General features: G+C 44.0%; 1 protein-coding gene across 2 annotated transcripts in view; it reads right to left on the reverse strand.

The window, feature by feature from the left end:
- Positions 1-1,511: 1,511 nt before the first annotated feature.
- The window catches only part of CTNNBL1 (catenin beta like 1), a 234,562-nt gene continuing 217,794 nt past the window's right edge, over positions 1,512-18,279 (reverse strand). For both annotated transcript variants that reach the window (XM_033963856.1, XM_033963855.1), the window contains exons 14-16: positions 17,100-17,237; positions 13,093-13,165; positions 1,512-1,761 (exon numbers count right to left, since the gene is read on the reverse strand). In XM_033963856.1, coding sequence (XP_033819747.1) covers positions 1,673-1,761; positions 13,093-13,165; positions 17,100-17,237 — 300 coding nt within the window. In that variant the 3' untranslated portion in view covers positions 1,512-1,672. The remainder of the gene's footprint in view (positions 1,762-13,092; positions 13,166-17,099; positions 17,238-18,279) is intronic.

The following is an 18,279-nucleotide window of genomic DNA, read 5'->3' on the forward strand; positions in this document are numbered from 1 at the left end:
GTCAGGAAGAACTAGAATGTCGGACACCGTCCTGCTTTTCACGATCTGAGAGTTCTTCCAATCTGATTTATTGCTCAAGGGGGGGAAAAAAGGTCAGGCGCTGTGCAATTTTGTCTGCAGCTGAAGTTCCTGGCAGCGGACCCAAGCTAAGCCCAAATTTATTGTAATCATTCGGTTTACACAGCGATTCCTTTCAACATTAAATTGAGTGCAGCTGGAAATGAGCCGGTTTTAAAACATTTACAAATTTTTTAAGTGTTTATTCATTAAAAGATTTTTATCACTGCTTCTCAGAAGACGAAGACCAACGTTTGCAACACAGACCTAATGCAAAACCTGAGACAAGTAGGGGACGTAGGCCTAGGAGAAAGATAAAGATAATTCTTTCATGCAACTGTGTGTGCATGCCCCTTATATCAGCTCTGCCTGTTCTAACACAGGGGTCGGCAACCTGCGGCTCTTCTGCCATGATTCTCCCCTACCGAAGTATGCGGTGGTCCGGCGAGGGGTCTTTGTGGCAGGAGTGCGGCCGTCTCGCTCCTACCTCCTCACAATTGCTTTCTAAAATGGCTGCCACGACCTCTTACAGCAGCTCGTGGTACTACTGGAAATATCGTGAGCAGCCGCAAAAGGTCACGACCTCCACTTTAGAAGACCGCCACGTGGAGGCTGCAGCAAGAGGGCTGTGCTCCTGCCATGAAGATCCCACTGGACCATCAGGTACCTTGATAGGCCTGGGGGGGGGATCATGGGGTTGGGAAGATTAAAGGGTCGGAACCTGGAGAGAGAAACTTGGCTATGGGACCTGTGAGGGGTTGGAGGGAAGAAAGAGGGGAGAGAAACTAGACCATGGGGAGGGAGGAGAGAGTGAAAGACCTGAAACATCTCAAAGTCTCTTTCTACCCATTGTGGCTCTTTGTAAATCTTGGGTCAAATTTTTAGGATAAATTGGCGCTTTGCTTTAAAAAGGTTGCCAACCCCTATCTACAATAAGCCAATAGAGCTTGTTGGATTGTTGGAACGTGTTGGATTGTTGTTGCAGATTGTTGGAACGTGTTGGATTGTTGTTGCAGATTGTTGGAACGTGACCTTCCCTCTAGTCCATAAATAGTGCTCAAAATTACGCGCTCAGGTTTGGGAACCTGCACAATTTAATTGATTAATGAACCAATTAACAGTAACAGCTGGGCACTGACAATTATTAGTACCACTTGGCAATTATTTGGGTTTACAGATACATTCTCTAATCTGTTTAGAGAATAGTCAGCTTAGTTCCCTTTACAGCTTCTCTCTGAGCACTGAACAGTTCTGTAGATTACTCAAAACTCATTTGTACAGGCTTTCTTATGTGAAATTGGTGTGTTTTCAAATGTAAGAGGAGACTTCAATAAATTTGCATACCGAATCAATAAATAGGAAATTCTATGATGTGGCAAGAACTGATCGATATAGGCAACAGAAGCCTTAGCGCCGATATTTAGAACATTTGGTTCATCACGGTTTCTCAGTAGTTAAATTAAAAAAAAAAGACAGATTTTATTTTTGAACAATTCTCACACTTAAAGTCATTCATACAGTTGTTGTTCTAATAATGTCACTTAGTTAAGTCTCTGGCAAGGCTCAGGAGGAAAGCCATGAAACCTCATCTGCGAGGTCATCTTGTGTGAACGTATCAGAAATTCTCTAGCAGATCCATGATCCGCTTCTGTTCACTTTCGCGAAACTCCTGGCTTTTTCCATCACCAATATTCTCTGCATACTCTGTAGGAAGACAAAACTTAATTAGAAACATAGGGATTTTTGATTTTTTTATTTTTTTAAACCCAGCGGGGTGGTGAAATTAGAGAAAGTGGGGCTAAAAGTTAAACCTCTTGCTCAGAATCTGGAGAGAGGGAGGATAACCTATAGAAAACCTCACTGAAGATGCAGGTCTTTTTCTAAAGCAATTTTAATTTAAGCCAAGTCTGTATTTTGAAATAGCTTGTAATTATTTCATAATAAAATCAAAATTTAATTGATCAAAACTCATAAACTGCAGAAATTAATTAAATTCCAGCTGACATACTTATCCTACGGTTAATGAGTCAGAGAGGGGCAACTGCCTCCCTCCCCTTGAGGTCAAAGAAGAGCTTCCAACCAGTCCGCTATGCCTTGGCGGTCTGGTTACATCACCTCTTTCACATGAAGTGACATGCTCTTGCCACTGAAGGCTAGGACCAAACACTTTACTGGGTCAGATAGAAACCTCTCACAAGTTATCATCTGGCCCCTGGCCCCCCAAAATCGTAACCTGGCTGGAAAGGCCACTTCTGGTATTCATGCATAAATACCAGATTCCACCCCACCCCCCCCACCAAGCACACACTTTCCAACTGATCATACCATTACCAATTATGCTAACAAATTAATACCTATATACCGTATTTTCTTGCATATAACGCGCGCGTTATACATGGTTTTTACAACCCGTGCATACCCTTGCGCGTTGTACAAATTTTTTTTTACATAGTTTCCCCCCTCCCCCCCGACGCCCGATTCATCACCCGGAAGGAGCGCTCGCACTCTCATCCCGAAGGACCGCTCGCACCCACACAGCCTCCCCCCTCCCCCATGGAAAAGCTGTCTACCTTGTTTCCGGATGCCAGCCCAGCTGCTTCCTCTGCCGGCGGTCCTGCCCCTTCTCAGAGCCCTGTGCTGCGCTGCTTTTTCTTCAGGCGGTCCCGCCCTTTCTCTGACGTCAGAGAAAGGGCGGGACCGCCGGAAGAAAAAGCAGCGCAGCAGGGCTCAGAGAAGGGGTGGGACCGCCGGCAGAGGAAACAGCTGGGCTCGCTAGCATCCGGAAACAAGGTAGTCAGCTTCTCCATGGGGGAGGGGGGGAGGTTGTGGGGGTGCGAGCGGTCCTTCGGGTGGGGGTGTGAGCGGTCCTTCGGGGTGGGAGTGCGAGCGCTCCTTCGGGGTGGGGGTGAGAGCGGTCCTTCAGGGTGGGGGTGCAGGTGCATGCGAGCGGTCCTTCGGGGTGGGGGTGCGAGCGGTCCTGTGGGGGGGTGAATCGGACATCGGGGGGGGCATCAGGCTTTCAGGGTAGGGACAGGACTTCAAGGGGGAAAGGAGAGTCGGGGCGGGCGAAAAGAGAGTCGGGGTCTCCAGAGGAGAGTCGGGGCGGGCGAAAAGAGAGTCGGGCAGCATGCGCGGTATACGGGTGTGCGCGGTATATAAAAATTTCTGTACATAAATTTGTGTTTTTCGAGCGCTATACCCGTGTGCGCGTTATCTACGTGAAAATACGGTACTGGTCACTAACAATCACAATTTTCTAATTTTCAAATCAACCTGATTATAAAAACTGGACCATGTCGATTAATATCTTCTGAGGACTCAAAAAATGTTAAAACACAATTTATAAATGATGACAGTGCCTATTCGGCAAAGAAACCCTGAACATTGGTCTAAAATGTCTCCTGGTGGCCCGGTCAGACCTCTATTTTCCTAATAAAGGAGCTTTTTCTCCCCTTATTTCTTTTCAGTTCTACAACAATGTGTCAGGGCCAGTCAATAACTCTTCTGCGGATCGCTGTGGCATCAACCACTTCTTGTTATCTCAGCTCCTGTTGCAGTTTATAAATATTAAAGGAATTTCTCCCAGAGGCCTTGGCAAAGAATTCTCTTTGTTTTGAAGCGTGCGTTCCAGCACACAAATCAGCTAGCGTCTCCGCGTTCCCAGCCTTCAGAACTGTTTATAACAACGCTCATACCAGAGCAGGGAAGAAATGCTGCCGATGACTTTCGGCATTGGATTTACCACTCAGTGAGGAAACAAAAAAATGTGTTATGTATGGTACAGGACGGGGAAAACCAGCCCATCATATGCAAGATTCTCCCAATTTAAACTTAAATCCTGCTTTATAAACTAGTCCAAGGTTTTAGCTTTGCGTTTCCCTTTAATAAAGAAAACAAGCAGCTGTAAGGCTAGTGGAGAAAAAGGATGAACGTGGAAGGGTCTATTCTGGCCCGTTACGGCATCTCTCTTTATGTCCAGTACTGGTCGCCGTACCTCAAGAAGGACATGGCGGTACTTGAGAGAGTCCAGAGAAGAGCAACTAAGCTAATAAAGGGTATGGGCGACCTCTCATATACTGACAGACTGAAAAAGCTGGGGCTTTTCTCCCTGGAAAAGCGATGACTTAGAGGAGACAAGATCATAAGAAGTTGCCTCCACTGAGTCAGACCAGAGGTCCATCTCGCCCAGCGGTCCGCTCCCGCGGTGGCCCACCAGGTCCGTGACCTGTGAAGTGGTTTTTGCCCACTTTTATAACCTACCTCTAGTTCTATCTGTACCCTTCAATCCCCCTATCCTCTAGGAACCTATCCAAACCTTCCTTGAACCCCTGTAAAGTGCTCTGGCCTATCACCTCCTCCGGAAGCATGTTCCATGTGTCCACCACCCTTTGGGTAAAAAAGAACTTTCTAGCATTTGTTCTAAACCTGTCCCCTTTCAATTTCTCCGAGTGACCCCTAGTGGTTGTGGGTCCCCACAGTTTTGATGGAAGGGCATAGAAGGGCATAGAAGTCATGAAGGGCATAGAAAGAGTGGACAGGGACAGATTTTTCAAACTATGGGGAAACTCAAGTACAATGGGGCACTCAGTGAAATTGAGAGGGGAAAGGTTTAGAACAAATGCCAGGAAGTTCTTTTTCACCCAGAGGGTGGTGGATACATGGAAGGCGCTACCGGAGGATGTGATAAGCAGAAGCACGCTATAGGGCTTCAAGGAGGGTCTGGACAGGTACCTGGAGGACAAAGGGATTGAGGGGTACAGATAAGAGTAGAGGTAAGGTTATAGGGATAGGATTAGAGGTAATTTGTAAAATTAGTCAGAGACCACTGTTCAGGCAGTGGGCCTGATGGGCCGCCGCGGGAGCGGACCGCTGGGCGAGATGGACCTCTGGTCTGCCTCAGCGGAGGCAACTTCTTATGTTCTTATTCCATTTCAGCTCTTGGTCGGTCTGTTGACTATTGTATAATACAGACCATTTCAGCTACAATTTTTTTCCTGCCTGCCCGCGACTTGCCAGCTTATCTCTTAGGGCGTGACCTTAATTTAAGATGATCTAGGATGAGGAGACCTGCCATACTGCTGTACTGGTGGTCAACAGTAAAAGTCAGCTAGAAGGTAGCTCAACCAGCATCAATCTGCCCATCGCGTGTGTCCACGTCGCATCACTTGTTTATTGTTTTAGCTCTTAATCTAACTCAAGTCAGTAGCCGTCATCTCCTTCCCTGTCACCAGAGCTAGTGGGATCCCCCATTTCTATTGCATTCCTTTAGGTATCTGGGAGACGTTCTAGATAGCAAACTTTCTCAATAGTAATCAGATCCTGTTTCTAAGTGCTTTGCTAATTTAGAGTCATATAAGATCTTCTAGACAACAAAGACCAGGAGACCATCCTACAGGCCACTGGAACATCCCACCTGGACTACTGTAATGTAGTCTATGCCTGACTTCCATCCATCCAAAATGCAGCAATGTTCACTTTTATTTCAAATATAAGAGTCTTGTCCATAACGCACTCCATACTGGTTCCTCACCCTACTTGGCCTCACTTATAGTGCCCTACCATCCTATCTGCTATCTCTGTTCTTTCTCTGAGCTACTTCTCACTCTACCGCCTTTATCCAAAGCGTATTTGGACTCTACCCCTTTTTTGGCCTTTGTTAATTTAGCCCCTGACTTATGGAACTCATTCCTAGAGAATGACAAGGGGACAAATTTGTCCCTGTCGGAACTCAATTTCCACGTCCTATCCCCATCTCTGCCTCCTTCCTCTAAACTCTGCCTTAACCGCACAAGCCTTGAACAATTAGGATGTTAAAGTGTTTGAGGCTTGTGCGGATGAGGACGGAGCTTAAACATTGGTGGAATGAGGCATTATGACATCACAATCTGAGCTCTAGAATGTTGCTACTTATGATTTTAAAGTGTTTGAGGCTTGTGCATGTGAGGACGGAGTTTAGGCATTGGTGGAATGAGGCATTATGACATCACAATCTGAGCTCTAGAATGTTGCTACTTAGGATTTCAAAGTGTTTGAGGCTTGCGCAGATGAGGATGGAGCTTAGGCATTGGTGGAATGAGGCATTATGACATCACAATCTGAGCTCTAGAATGTTGTTACTTAAAGTGTCTGAGGCTTGTGCAGATGAGGACGGAGCTTAGGCATTGGTGGAATGAGGCATTATGACATCACAATCTGAGTTCTAGAATGTTGCTACTTATGATTTCAAAGTGTTTGAGGCTTGTGCAGATGAGGACAGAGCTTAGGCATTGGTGGAATGAGGCATTATGACATCACAATCTGAGCTCTAGAATGTTGCTACTTAGGATTTTAAAGTGTTTGAGGCTTGTGCAGATGAGGATGGGGCTTAGGCATTGGTGGAATGAGGCATTATGACATCACAATCTGAGCTCTAGAATTGTTGCTACTTATGATTTTAAAGTGTTTGAGGTTTCTGCAGATGAGGATGGGGCTTAGGCATTGGTGGAATGAGGCATTATGACATCACAATCTGAGCTCTAGAATTGTTGCTACTTATGATTTTAAAATGTTTGAGGTTTCTGCAGATGAGGATGGGGCTTAGGCATTGGTGGAATGAGGCATTATGACATCACAATCTGAGCTCTAGAATTGTTGCTACTTATGATTTTAAAGTGTTTGAGGTTTCTGCAGATGAGGATGGGGCTTAGGCATTGGTGGAATGAGGCATTATGACATCACAATCTGAGCTCTAGAATTGTTGCTACTTATGATTTTAAAGTGTTTGAGGTTTCTGCAGATGAGGATGGGGCTTAGGCATTGGTGGAATGAGGCATTATGACATCACAATCTGAGCTCTAGAATTGTTGCTACTTATGATTTTAAAGTGTTTGAGGTTTCTGCAGATGAGGATGGGGCTTAGGCATTGGTGGAATGAGGCATTATGACATCACAATCTGAGCTCTAGAATTGTTGCTACTTATGATTTTAAAGTGTTTGAGGTTTCTGCAGATGAGGATGGGGCTTGCAGGAATGGGACAGGGATAGGAAAAGAACTCGCAGGGACGGGATGGGAAAATGAGTTCCCGCAGGGACAGGGAAAAATTTGTCCCCGTGCCATTCTCTACTCATTGCCACTACTCTTTAGGGCTGAGCTCTCCTACACAAAATTCAAAGTGTTTACTTATAGCCTTCTCTACAAACTAACTAGACAGCATTGGATCTCGAGGGGCATAGCATGCATGCCTGCCTTGCATCTTTTCTCAAACCTTTTGAAATCTGCTGTTTTCTCTTCTATGGCTTCCTCTAGCCTATTAAATTAACTGGAATTCCCTAAACTATATTTTAGTCCGTAAACTTCTTTATAGTGGCAACCGTGATAGGCAGTACAGTAAGCACCTGCTTTTTCCCTCCTGTTTTCCTTAAGTTTGCTTTGTAGAGGGAAATATAGCCACATCTCGTCCTCACTTCACTGACCATTTTTACCCACATTTTTTCAGCTCTTGGGCGCTGTGTGGCTGTTCCAAGAACAGAAAGCAACCATATAAGGAACTGATTAAGGATACTTCTCGCCTGCATCTTAAGCACGTCTCCCAAATCTCAGGGGCCTCATGAGCAACCTGAGAAATCTAAATTATATTATATATTGGGTATTTCATAGCCTACATATATATTTAGCAGGAAAAAAAAAAAACCTGATCCAATTAGCAAGCTAAAACCCCAAGAAAATGAGCACATCGTGTTAGCAAAGTCAAAATAAGCAGATCTGCAGAGAAGAGCATGTGGTACATGATGCCAGATACAGGGGGAGGGGGGCTGAAATAACCCCACACATGCCCCCCACTAGTGCATGGCAACTGAAAGCAGGAATGACTTGCCTGTACTATTTTATGGAACAGTAAATAGTACACATATATGGAAAAGAGCTCAGAATTGCCCTTCATAACATTTTTGATATTTTAAACTATGTAGAGTTTGAGGACTTTTGGGGGTCTCTGATTAAAAGATAATCCTATGAGACTCTGTAAACTCAGGTAGGGTAAATGTTTCTGAGGTCATTTTCCTCTCTCTCTCTCTCTTTATATATATATATATATAAAATAATATGAACTTAAATAAAATTAATAGAGCATAAGTGGTAAATAACAAATTTGCTTTTGACTGGTCTGGCTAGTATTGCATTGCATGAAACAAAAAGGCAAAGCTTGAGTGGCATATTGCACTTCAGGTTAACAATAAAACATAAAAACACACACACACAAAAATCCAATTTTAAAACGAGTACATAAGAATTGCCAATAATAAGAGCTCCCGCAGAATAACTCTGTTCGCTTTTCCCTCATTGAAATCGTGTCATCTTAAAAGATTCCTCGAACGAACCTTCTCTTTTCAAGCGGCCAAACTAAACTCGTGGCTCGCCCAAATTATACTTGATACCTCTTCATATCTCCACTTTAGAAAACAGATCAAAACTCTTCTTTGCAACAGACCAAATCCTTAACGCTCCCCATGCCCTCCTCAATGCTTCCCACCTCTTCCTTAACTTTTTCCACCTCCTCCCTCCCCACCCTTCTAAGATTGTTGCTCCCTCCATTCATCTAATATGCTTTGTTCCCTTCTCTTAAATTCAATTGTATTCTCTTGCCGTATACACCTCACCTAAATTGTAAATGTAAACTAGTTTGACTCTATGATTGCTTTGTTATGTTCTTCAATTTCAACCGCACTGTATGTAATTCATCTATCTGTTGTGAACCGCCTAGAACTCCCTGGGTATGGCGGTATACAAAATAAATTATTATTATTATCCTGGGACAGACCGAAAGTCCATCAAGCTCAGTATCCTGTTTCCAACAGTGGCCAACCCAGGTCCCAAGTACCTAAGCTAGATCCCAAGAAGTAAAACAGATTTTATGCTGATTATCTTAGGAATAAGTAGTGGATTTTCCCCGAGTCCTTCTTAAATACTGGTCTATGGACTTTCTTAGGAAATTATCCAAACCTTTTTAAACCCTGCTAAGCTAACTGATCTCACCACATTCTCTGGCAATGAATTCCAGATTTTCATTACATGTTGTGTGAAGAAATATTTTCTCCAGATTGTTTTAAATCTACTACTTAGTTGCTTCAGCGCATGTCTCCCTAGCCCTAGTCTTTTTGGTAAACAAGCGATTCACATCTACCCTTTCTACTCCACTCAATATTTTATAGACCTCTATCATATCACCCCTGAGCCGCTTTAGCCTTTTCTCATAGGGAAGTCGTCCCATCCCTTTTATCATTTTTGTTGCCCTGAAACTTGTACAAACTTATGACTGTTTACGTTTGAAGCTGGAACCTGGTTTTTGTTGTTTCCTTCTCAGTAATAAGATCTTGTGATGAAAGGTTGAAGATTTTGGAATGTTTCTCTTTTTCGAGCCATGCATTGCAAGTCTTTTTCATTACATCTTCTTTAGGTGCTCTAGCTGCTGCTATAGAACTGAGTCAGCTAGCTTGGCCCTTTTTTTCTCCTCCTAATTCTTTTTTAGTTTTCAAATGACTTTTTATTGCTGTTATTTTTCTGTACACCAGGATGTGCCATAAAAAGCTCCTACAATCTCATTAACCGTGATTGAACTCTGCAAATGAGACACTAACAGCTCCTGGAAAAGAAAAAAAACACATTATTTCTTGCACAAGATACTGCTGAACTGTGCCTTCGTAATAGGTATAAGGGATTTTAGGGAAGAGATATGGGGACTGAAATAGATGCTCTGTATTAAAGAAATTAATAAGATGTATTAAAAGAAGAAAGCAGACAATTACATAGAAGGCTAGAGACAATCATTCCTGAGTCAAACTCATCAGTTTTTGTCCACCAACATTCACATCCTGCAACTCTACTCATGAATTTCAAGCTTATACATAAGATTTGCCATACTGGGACAGACCGAAGGTCCATCAAGACCAACATCCTGTTTCCAACAGTGGCCAACCCAGGTCCGAAGTACCTGGCAGACACCTAAAGAGTACCAACATTCCAGAGCTGAGATTGTGATGTCATAATGCCTCATTCCACCAATGCCTAAGAGCCAACCTCAGCAGTGATGTCACAATGGCTTCACTGTCCTCTGCTTGACTCACATAAGAACATAGGAATTGCCATACTGGGACAGACCGAAGGTCCATCAAGTCCAGTATCCAGTTTCCAACAGTGGCCAACCCAGGTCCCAAGTACCTGGCAGAAACCCAAAGAGTAGCAACATTCCAGAGCAGAGATTGTGATGTCATAATGTTACTAAAATCACGTTGCAGAGAAGTAGGCCTCGAGGGAAGCGCTATGGCATGGATACCAGAAACTGGAAAGCAACTGTCATAGGGGTACCGCAAGGATCCGCCATGTCAGCCATGCTGTTCAACATTTTCCTCCAACCGCTTGGAAAATTCATCAGAAACCTGGAGTGGGAATGCTACATTTATGCAGACGATATCCAATTGATCATACTGCTGAGGAAATGGGACGCGATGACCAAACACATGATTGAGATGGGCCTAGAGAAAATCTTTGGATGGTTTCAAGTAAACGGCCTAGTAGCCAACAAAGAAAATAAAGAACTACTACTCAAATAAATGGGGAGGAAATGACCCCAGTTTCCACCTAATGCTAAACAGCAATAACGCAGAACCGTCCGAGAATGGGGTAAGAAACCTAGGTGTCTGGCTGGACTCAAGCCTAGACAATGACAATGCAGATCCAACGGATGGTCAAAAACGCTTATGGCAAACTCTACTGAGTTAGAGGACTGAAACCCTAACTCTCCCACCAAGCAATGTCCAATGTAGTAATATCCCTGGTATTCATAATCTTTGACTACTGCAATGCAACCTTCCTGGGAGTACCAGACAGATTCAAACGGTACAAAACGCTGCAGCTAGGTTTCTACTAGGTAAAACAAGATAGATGAGTGCCACCCCGCTACTGAAGGAGTTACGCTGGCTCCCGATTGAGAGCAGGGTGAAATTCAAAATCCTATTGCTGACGCACAAAACTGTTCACCTCTCGGAACCGCAATACCTAGCGGCCAGACTAAATAACCATACGCCCCGTCGTGCTCTGCGCTCGAGCCAAGAGTAATTACTACAAATACCTTCCTTCAAAAACATCAAATACAAAAGCATCAGGGCAAGAATGTTCTCGGTAATGGCCCCGATGTGGTGGAACGCCCTACCGAAGGAATTAAAGTTAGAAAAGAACACCAGAAAATTCAAGAAAGGAATAAAGACTATCCTTTTCTCAAACTACTTCAACTGAAACTATGAAGTTGACAGAGAGGAAACCAGATCTTTCAGGGATGCAGGTAAAGAGATTATATTTAGTAGAAATGGCCAACCTCCTTAAGAGGTATGTAAAAGTGTACACTTCCCCCTCCGTATTCGCGGGGGTTAGGGGCAGAGCCGGCCTGCAAATATTAAAAAACCATGAATAATATTTGGGCCGCTTCTCCCGGCTATTTTAAGCCCTGAAACCCCCCCCCCCCCCTTAAAGCCTTACCTGGTGGTCTAGCGGGTTTTCAGGCAGGAGCGATCTTCCCTCGCTCCTGCCCCGTGCAGATCGCTCACAGGAAATGGCTGCCTCGAGCTCCCGTAGTCTCTCGCACCATTTCCTGTGAGCGATCTGCACGGGGCAGGAGTGTTCAAGGCTTACAGGAATAGGAATGGGACGGAGAATGACAAAACGCGCGGGGACAGGACGGGGAAATCGAGTTCCTGCAGGGACGGGGACCAATTTGTCCCCGTGCAATTCTCTAGAAGAAATCTTAGGCAAGAAGTCCCGAGTCTCAAACGTTATGTGCTTCGTCCTTGTCTGACCATGCCGTGTTTTCCCATACAATGTTCTTCCGCACTCTGCCATACCACTTGCCAATCTTTGTCCTACTATACTATACATCATATTTACCATGCTACGATCTCTCAAGCCAGTCTGCCACACAATGCTTGCCTCTCTATGTCTTCCATGCTATGTTTCGTCATCATGCCGGACTTACCATTTTTGCCAAGTCATGTCATATATATAGCATGGCAAATACCGTATTACAATTCATGGCTAACATACACCCTTCCCCCTTTTAAAAACCGCAAAAGCGGTTTTTAGCGCAAGCCGGTGCGCTGAATATGCCCCGCTGCTCCCGACACTCAGAGTTCTTAGGAGCGTCGGGAGCAGCGCGGAGCATTCAGCGCACCAGCCTGCGCTTCTGCGATTTTGTTCAAGGGGGGTATATGTTAGCCATGAATTGTAATACGGTATTTGCCCTGCTATATTTTGCCATATGAACATAAGAACTGCCGCTGCTGGGTCAGACCAGTGGTCCGTCGTGCCCAGAGGTCCCCTCTCGCGGTGGCCCCTAGGTCAAAGACCAGCGCCCTAACTGAGACTAGTCCCACCTGCGTACGTTCCAGTTCAGCAGGAACTTGTCTAACTTTGTCTTGAGTCCCTGGAAGGTGTTTTCCCCTACAACAGCCTCCGGAAGAGCGTTCCAGTTTCCTACCACTTCCTTACGTTCGTACAGAATCTATCCCCTTTCAATTTTAGAGAGTGCCCTCTCGTTCTCCCTACCTTGGAGAGGGTGAACAACTTGTCTTTATCTACTAAGTCTATTCCCTTCAGTACCTTGAATGTTTCCTCTCAGTCTCCTCTTTTCAAGGGAGAAGAGGCCCAGTTTCTCTAATCTCTTGCTGTACGGCAACTCCTCCAGCCCCTTAACCATTTTTAGTCACTCTTCTCTGGACCCTTTTGTATAGTATCGTGTCCTTCTTCTACCATACTATGTCTGAGAGTGTGGTGCAGGGGAGTGTGGAGCTATAGCCTTAGCACCCTGAGGTTATGGGTTCAAACCCACACTGCACCTTGTGACCCTGGGCAAGTCACTTAATCCCCCCATTGCCCCAGGTATATTAGATAGATTGTGAGCCCACCGGGACAGACAGAGAAAAATGTCTAAATACCTGAATAAATCCATGTAAACTGTTATGAGCTTCCCTGGGAGAACAGTAGAGAAAATGGAATAAATAAATAATACAAACCCTTTAGGATGTGGCGAACAATTTTTAGGGAGCTGCCCCTCATATTTAGAATCTGATGCACTCTCTGGCGAATCTAGGAAAGGTGGAGAAGAGAAAAGAAAGAGAAAGTGGTTCAATCCTTAGGCTGCCATCACCACCCAATATCATCTTGTTGGGCCTGCAATGCATTACTGATTGCCTGAAAAGTCATCTGAAAGTTTTGTGAATGAGCAACTCACAAGACCCAGGTGCTTTGTTTGCCAAAAGCAGTTTCAAGTTTATTCGGTTTTGACAGACCGCTTATCTAAACAAAATCTAGGCGGTGTACAAGAAAATGTTTAAAAATAATTTAACAGTACAAGTAGACATGATATACATAGAAAGACTTTTTACAGAGACAGAAAAAGGAGACATGATAGAAACCTCCTACATAAAATCCAAGCTTCCCGTCTACACCCCCACTCGCACCCTCCGCTCAAAATCGGAGATATGCCTATGCACCCCCCCCCCCCCCCCGGAAGGTCCCTCCTCACAGAAACTGCCCGCAAATGGTCCTACAGCCACTTCATTCCACACCTCTGGAACCAACTCCCCCCTCAACTCAGACAACAAAACTCATTATTAACATTCCGCAAACTGATAAAGACCCTCCTCTTCAACTAAAGATCTCCCTCTGTCTTCTCCCCCCCTTAAACCCCTCTCTCCTCTCTCCCCTGCCTATCTTCTCCCTAAATTTCAATATAATCCTCTCTTAGTCCTTACACTGACAAACTGTATCTAAACTCATAGAACTGTTCTTAAACTAAACTACTTATATTTAAAGTCTACTCTTAATTTGCTTATTCTCCCTTTATTTAAATTACATCACATTCTTATAGTCCAAACATTTAAGCCTGTTGTACTTCTTATATGTCAAATTTCTCTCTATTGTGTATGTTCACTTGTAGACCGTTCTGAGCTACTGGGAGGACAGGATAAAAATCTAAATAAATAAATAAATAAATAAAACCTTCAAGATCATGAAGGGCATAGAAAAAATAGACAGGGACAGATTTTTCAAACTAAGGGGAACCACAAGTACAAGGGGGCACTCGGAGAAATTGAAAGGGGAAAGGTTTAGAACAAACGCCAGGAAGTGGTGGTGGATACATGGAACGCGCTACCAGAAGAAGTGATAAGCAGGAGCACGCTACAGGGCTTCAAAGAGGGTCTGGACAGGTACCTGGAGGACAAAGGGATAGAGGGGTACAGATAGGAGTAGAGGTGAGGTTAGAGGGATAGGATTAGAGGAAATTTATAAAATTTGTCAGAGACCACTGTTCAGGCAGTAGGCCTGATGGGCCGCCGCGGGAGCGGACCGCTGGGCGAGATGGACCTCTGGTCTGCCTCAGCGGAGGCAACTTCTTATGTTCTAACATAAGAATAAACTTACTGGGTCAGACCAATGGTCCATCAAGCCCAGTAGCCCGTTCTTATGGTGGCCAAAACCCAAAGAGCAGCAACATTCCAGCACCTCAAAGACTAGCAAGATTCCGGAACCCCACTGAGAGCTGAGATTGTGATGTCATAATGCCTCAGAGCCAACCCCATCAGTGATGTCACAATGGCTTGATTGTCCTATACTTGGCACACATAAGAGCATAAGAACAGCCATACTGAGTCAGACCAATGGTTCCTTAAGCCCAGTAGCCCATCCTCACAGTGGCCAGTCCAATTCACTTGTACCTAGCCAAAACCCAAGGAGTAGCAATATTCCATGCTACCGATTCAGGGCAAGTAGTGGCTTCCCCCATATCTTTCTCCCATCACAGACTATGGATTTTTTCTCCAGGAACTTGTCCAAATGTTTCTTAAAACCAGCTACGCTATCCGCTCTTGCCACGCGTTCCAGAGCTTAACTATTCTCCGAGTGAAAAAATATTTCCTCCTATTCGTTTTAAAAGTATTTCCCTGTAACGTCAGAAGGAGGGGCAAAAAATACTGCAAATCAAAATCTGCTGAGTCCTAACAACTGCAAACGTCTTTAAATAAAAATGTTTTTCATTCTGATTTAAATTTTGGAAAAGAATCTTGCTGTCTGAGGTGAATGGGCAGAGCATTCCATAGAGTAGGAGAAACAACAGAGAAGATGGATTTATGAGTGGTATCGTAGACAATGGTACGCAAAGAGGGAACCGTTAAGAGGCATTGACTGGTGAAGCGTAGTGATCTTGGAGTAGAATATGGTATAATCAGTCTATCAATAAAGGCAGGAGAAGGAGCAGATTTTGTTTTAAATATTAGAACTAGAATTTTGAATGTAGTACGGTGGGGAATTGGTAGCCAGTGAGGTTTTTTTCATTAGAGGAGACAGGATCTCCTTAATAACAGGCTCAAATTGTAACATCACTCCCTCACTTTACAACCCTTTCTGCTGTGTATGAATACATGCTTTATTACCAAAAAATCATCCATGCATACCAAAAACATAACAAGACCTGGCTCATTCTCAAATATGAAGCAATTCACTTTTCAAGCACCCAAAAATGGAGCCAAAATTTTGTTAATTGTCTCTCCTATCCTTCACTCATTTTCATAAATTGTAGAAGCGTAGTGCTGAGCTATTTAATCTATCCGCACTGGTTGCATACCATGCTACCAAGCGTACTGGGGTTCTGTAAGGATGAAAGATGCTGTAAAGATCATAAGGCTACACTATATGTCTTTCATTGCTTTTAATTATGATTAATTGGGGTTGTTTCTACAGTAGCATCCTACCCCTATGTAGGAACTGAATCACAGTTACCTGAATCAAATGCAAACCTGAATCACAGTTACATGAATCAAATGCAAAGTGATGCACATTGGAATAACCTGAATCAAAGTTACCAGATGCTAGGGTCCACCTTGGGGGTTAGTGCCCAAGAAAAGGATCTGGGCGTCATTGTAGACAATACGATGAAACCTTCCAATCAATTTGTAGTGGTGGCCAAAAAAACAAACAGGATGCTAGGAATTATTAAAAAGGGATGGTTAACAATTCTAAGAATGTTATGATGCTCCTGTATCGTTCCATGGTGCGACCTCATCTGGAGTATTGCGCTCAATTCTGGTCTCCTTTCTCAAGAAAGATATAGAGGCGCTAGAAAAGGTTCAAAGAAGAGCAACCAAGATGGTAAAGGGGATGGAACTCCTCTCGTATGAGTAAAGACTAAAAAGGTTAGGGCTCTTCAGCTTGGAAAAGAGATGGCTGAGGGGAGATATGACTAAAGTCTACAAAATCCCAAGTGGAGTAGAACCGGTACAAGCGGATCAATTTTTCACTTGACATCAGAAGGAGGCATGAAACTAATAGGCAGAATGGAAGAGGGAGGGAAGTACGGGGTTACAAAATCTACAATGTTTTCCATTGCAGGGGTGTCCCTTTGGAATAAGTTGTCAGGACACCCGAGATTATGCTCTGTTTTAACTTCAAAAAACTGTTAAAAACCAAGTTGATTGTAGATGCCAATTACAACCTAAGACATACATGAATTCTACAATACCACTACCTTCTGAGCAGTTTGATAATTATTTATGTAATGAAGACTGTATGTTGAGAGCAAGTTGAAATCCGTTAGGCTTTGAAATGCAACTATGAATGTTATTTTAATGGAAACCGCTTAGAGAAGGGCTGCCCAAGTCCGGTCCTCGAGATCTACTGGCAGGCCAGGTTTTCAGGATAATCACTATGAACATGCACGAGAGAGATTTGCATACCAAGAAGGCAGTGCAGGCAAATCTCTCTCATGCATATTCATTGTGGATATCCTGAAAACCTGGCCTGCCAGTAGATCTCGAGGACCGGACTTGGGCAGCCCTGGCTTAGAGTATAGGCGGTATATAAATTTTTAAATAAATAATGGCTCAACTGTTTAGAATAACCTCATAAATGTCTGCAACTGTTCAATAATTTTCATAGTGAAGGTGTTTCCCCAATATAAATTCTCCTCCCTGACCTCACAGACTCAATCGACTTCCCCGGTGGCCACAGCTGTGTATCTTGTTACCTGGGTAATGCTGGCATTGCTAATTTCTGCCATGATATAGCAGATAAGCTGGAGCACAAAGAGTCCTGCGTCTAGGCGGCGGAGGTAGAACTCGTCCTCTATGTCGTCATCGATTATCTCACCACGACGCACCATGTCCTAGAAAAGAGCATTAATATACACAGATCAATCACACAACCACACTCCCCTCGATTCTGGTGCAGTATTTTCAATATGGATGTTCACGTTTACAGTTATTATATCGGAGAATGTATGAGGCAATTCAGTAAATTAAGCACTAACATTTACACTGGATTCAGTAATGGCACCCAGTGCTATTTTGTAAAGGATACTCCCGGATGAGCGCTCCTTTTAGAATACTGTTGGTTGCTGAATTCTGAGTCCAACTGTGGGCGCAAGGACTCACAACGGAAACCATGTGTAAATCCTGCTGGGCAAGTTAAGTAGACATCTGTGGCATTCTGTAATACAGCAAGCAATTTTCCGCAGTACCCCTGACTCTTCGATGCCCTTGCCCCTTTGCATCGTACATGGATAAACATAGGCACAATTTCATATTCTAATCATATCTACAATCTCTTGGTCACTCTAGGCCTATCTAGGTTCAAGACAACTTAAAATTCAGGAGTTACATGGTCTCGGGGCTCAAGGATCTATTGTACGAGGAAAGGCTGAAAAATTTGCAGCTGTACTCACTCGAGGAACGTAGGGAGAGAGGAGACATGATCGAGACGTTTAAGATGGAAGAAGAGATTCTCTTTCTCAAAGGACCCTCAGCCATAAGAGGGCATCCGCTCAAACTCAGGGGCGGGAAATTTCATGGCGACACCAGGAAATATTTCTTCACCGAGAGAGTGGTTGATCCTTGGAAAGAGCTTCTGGTGCAGGTGATCGAGGTAAACAGCGTGCAAGAATTTAAGAGCAAATGGGATGCCCATGTGGGATCCCTTAGAGGGTTAAGCCAAGGGAACCTATCACCGGGAGTGGGATCCCTAGGATAGTAGACTTGGGGGTGGGTCAGTAGAATGGGCAGATCTGATGGGCTATGGCCCTTATCGGCCGTCATCTTCTATGTTTCTATGATGTTTACGTAATACAACAGTAAACGAAGTTAGACAGAATAGTATGTGATATACTGGAGATAGGAAGAAGTTGGATCGTCATAGTGACTGGGTACATA

Source organism: Geotrypetes seraphini, chromosome 11 (assembly GCF_902459505.1).
Source record: "Geotrypetes seraphini chromosome 11, aGeoSer1.1, whole genome shotgun sequence".
NCBI classification, from domain to species: Eukaryota; Metazoa; Chordata; class Amphibia; order Gymnophiona; family Dermophiidae; genus Geotrypetes; species Geotrypetes seraphini.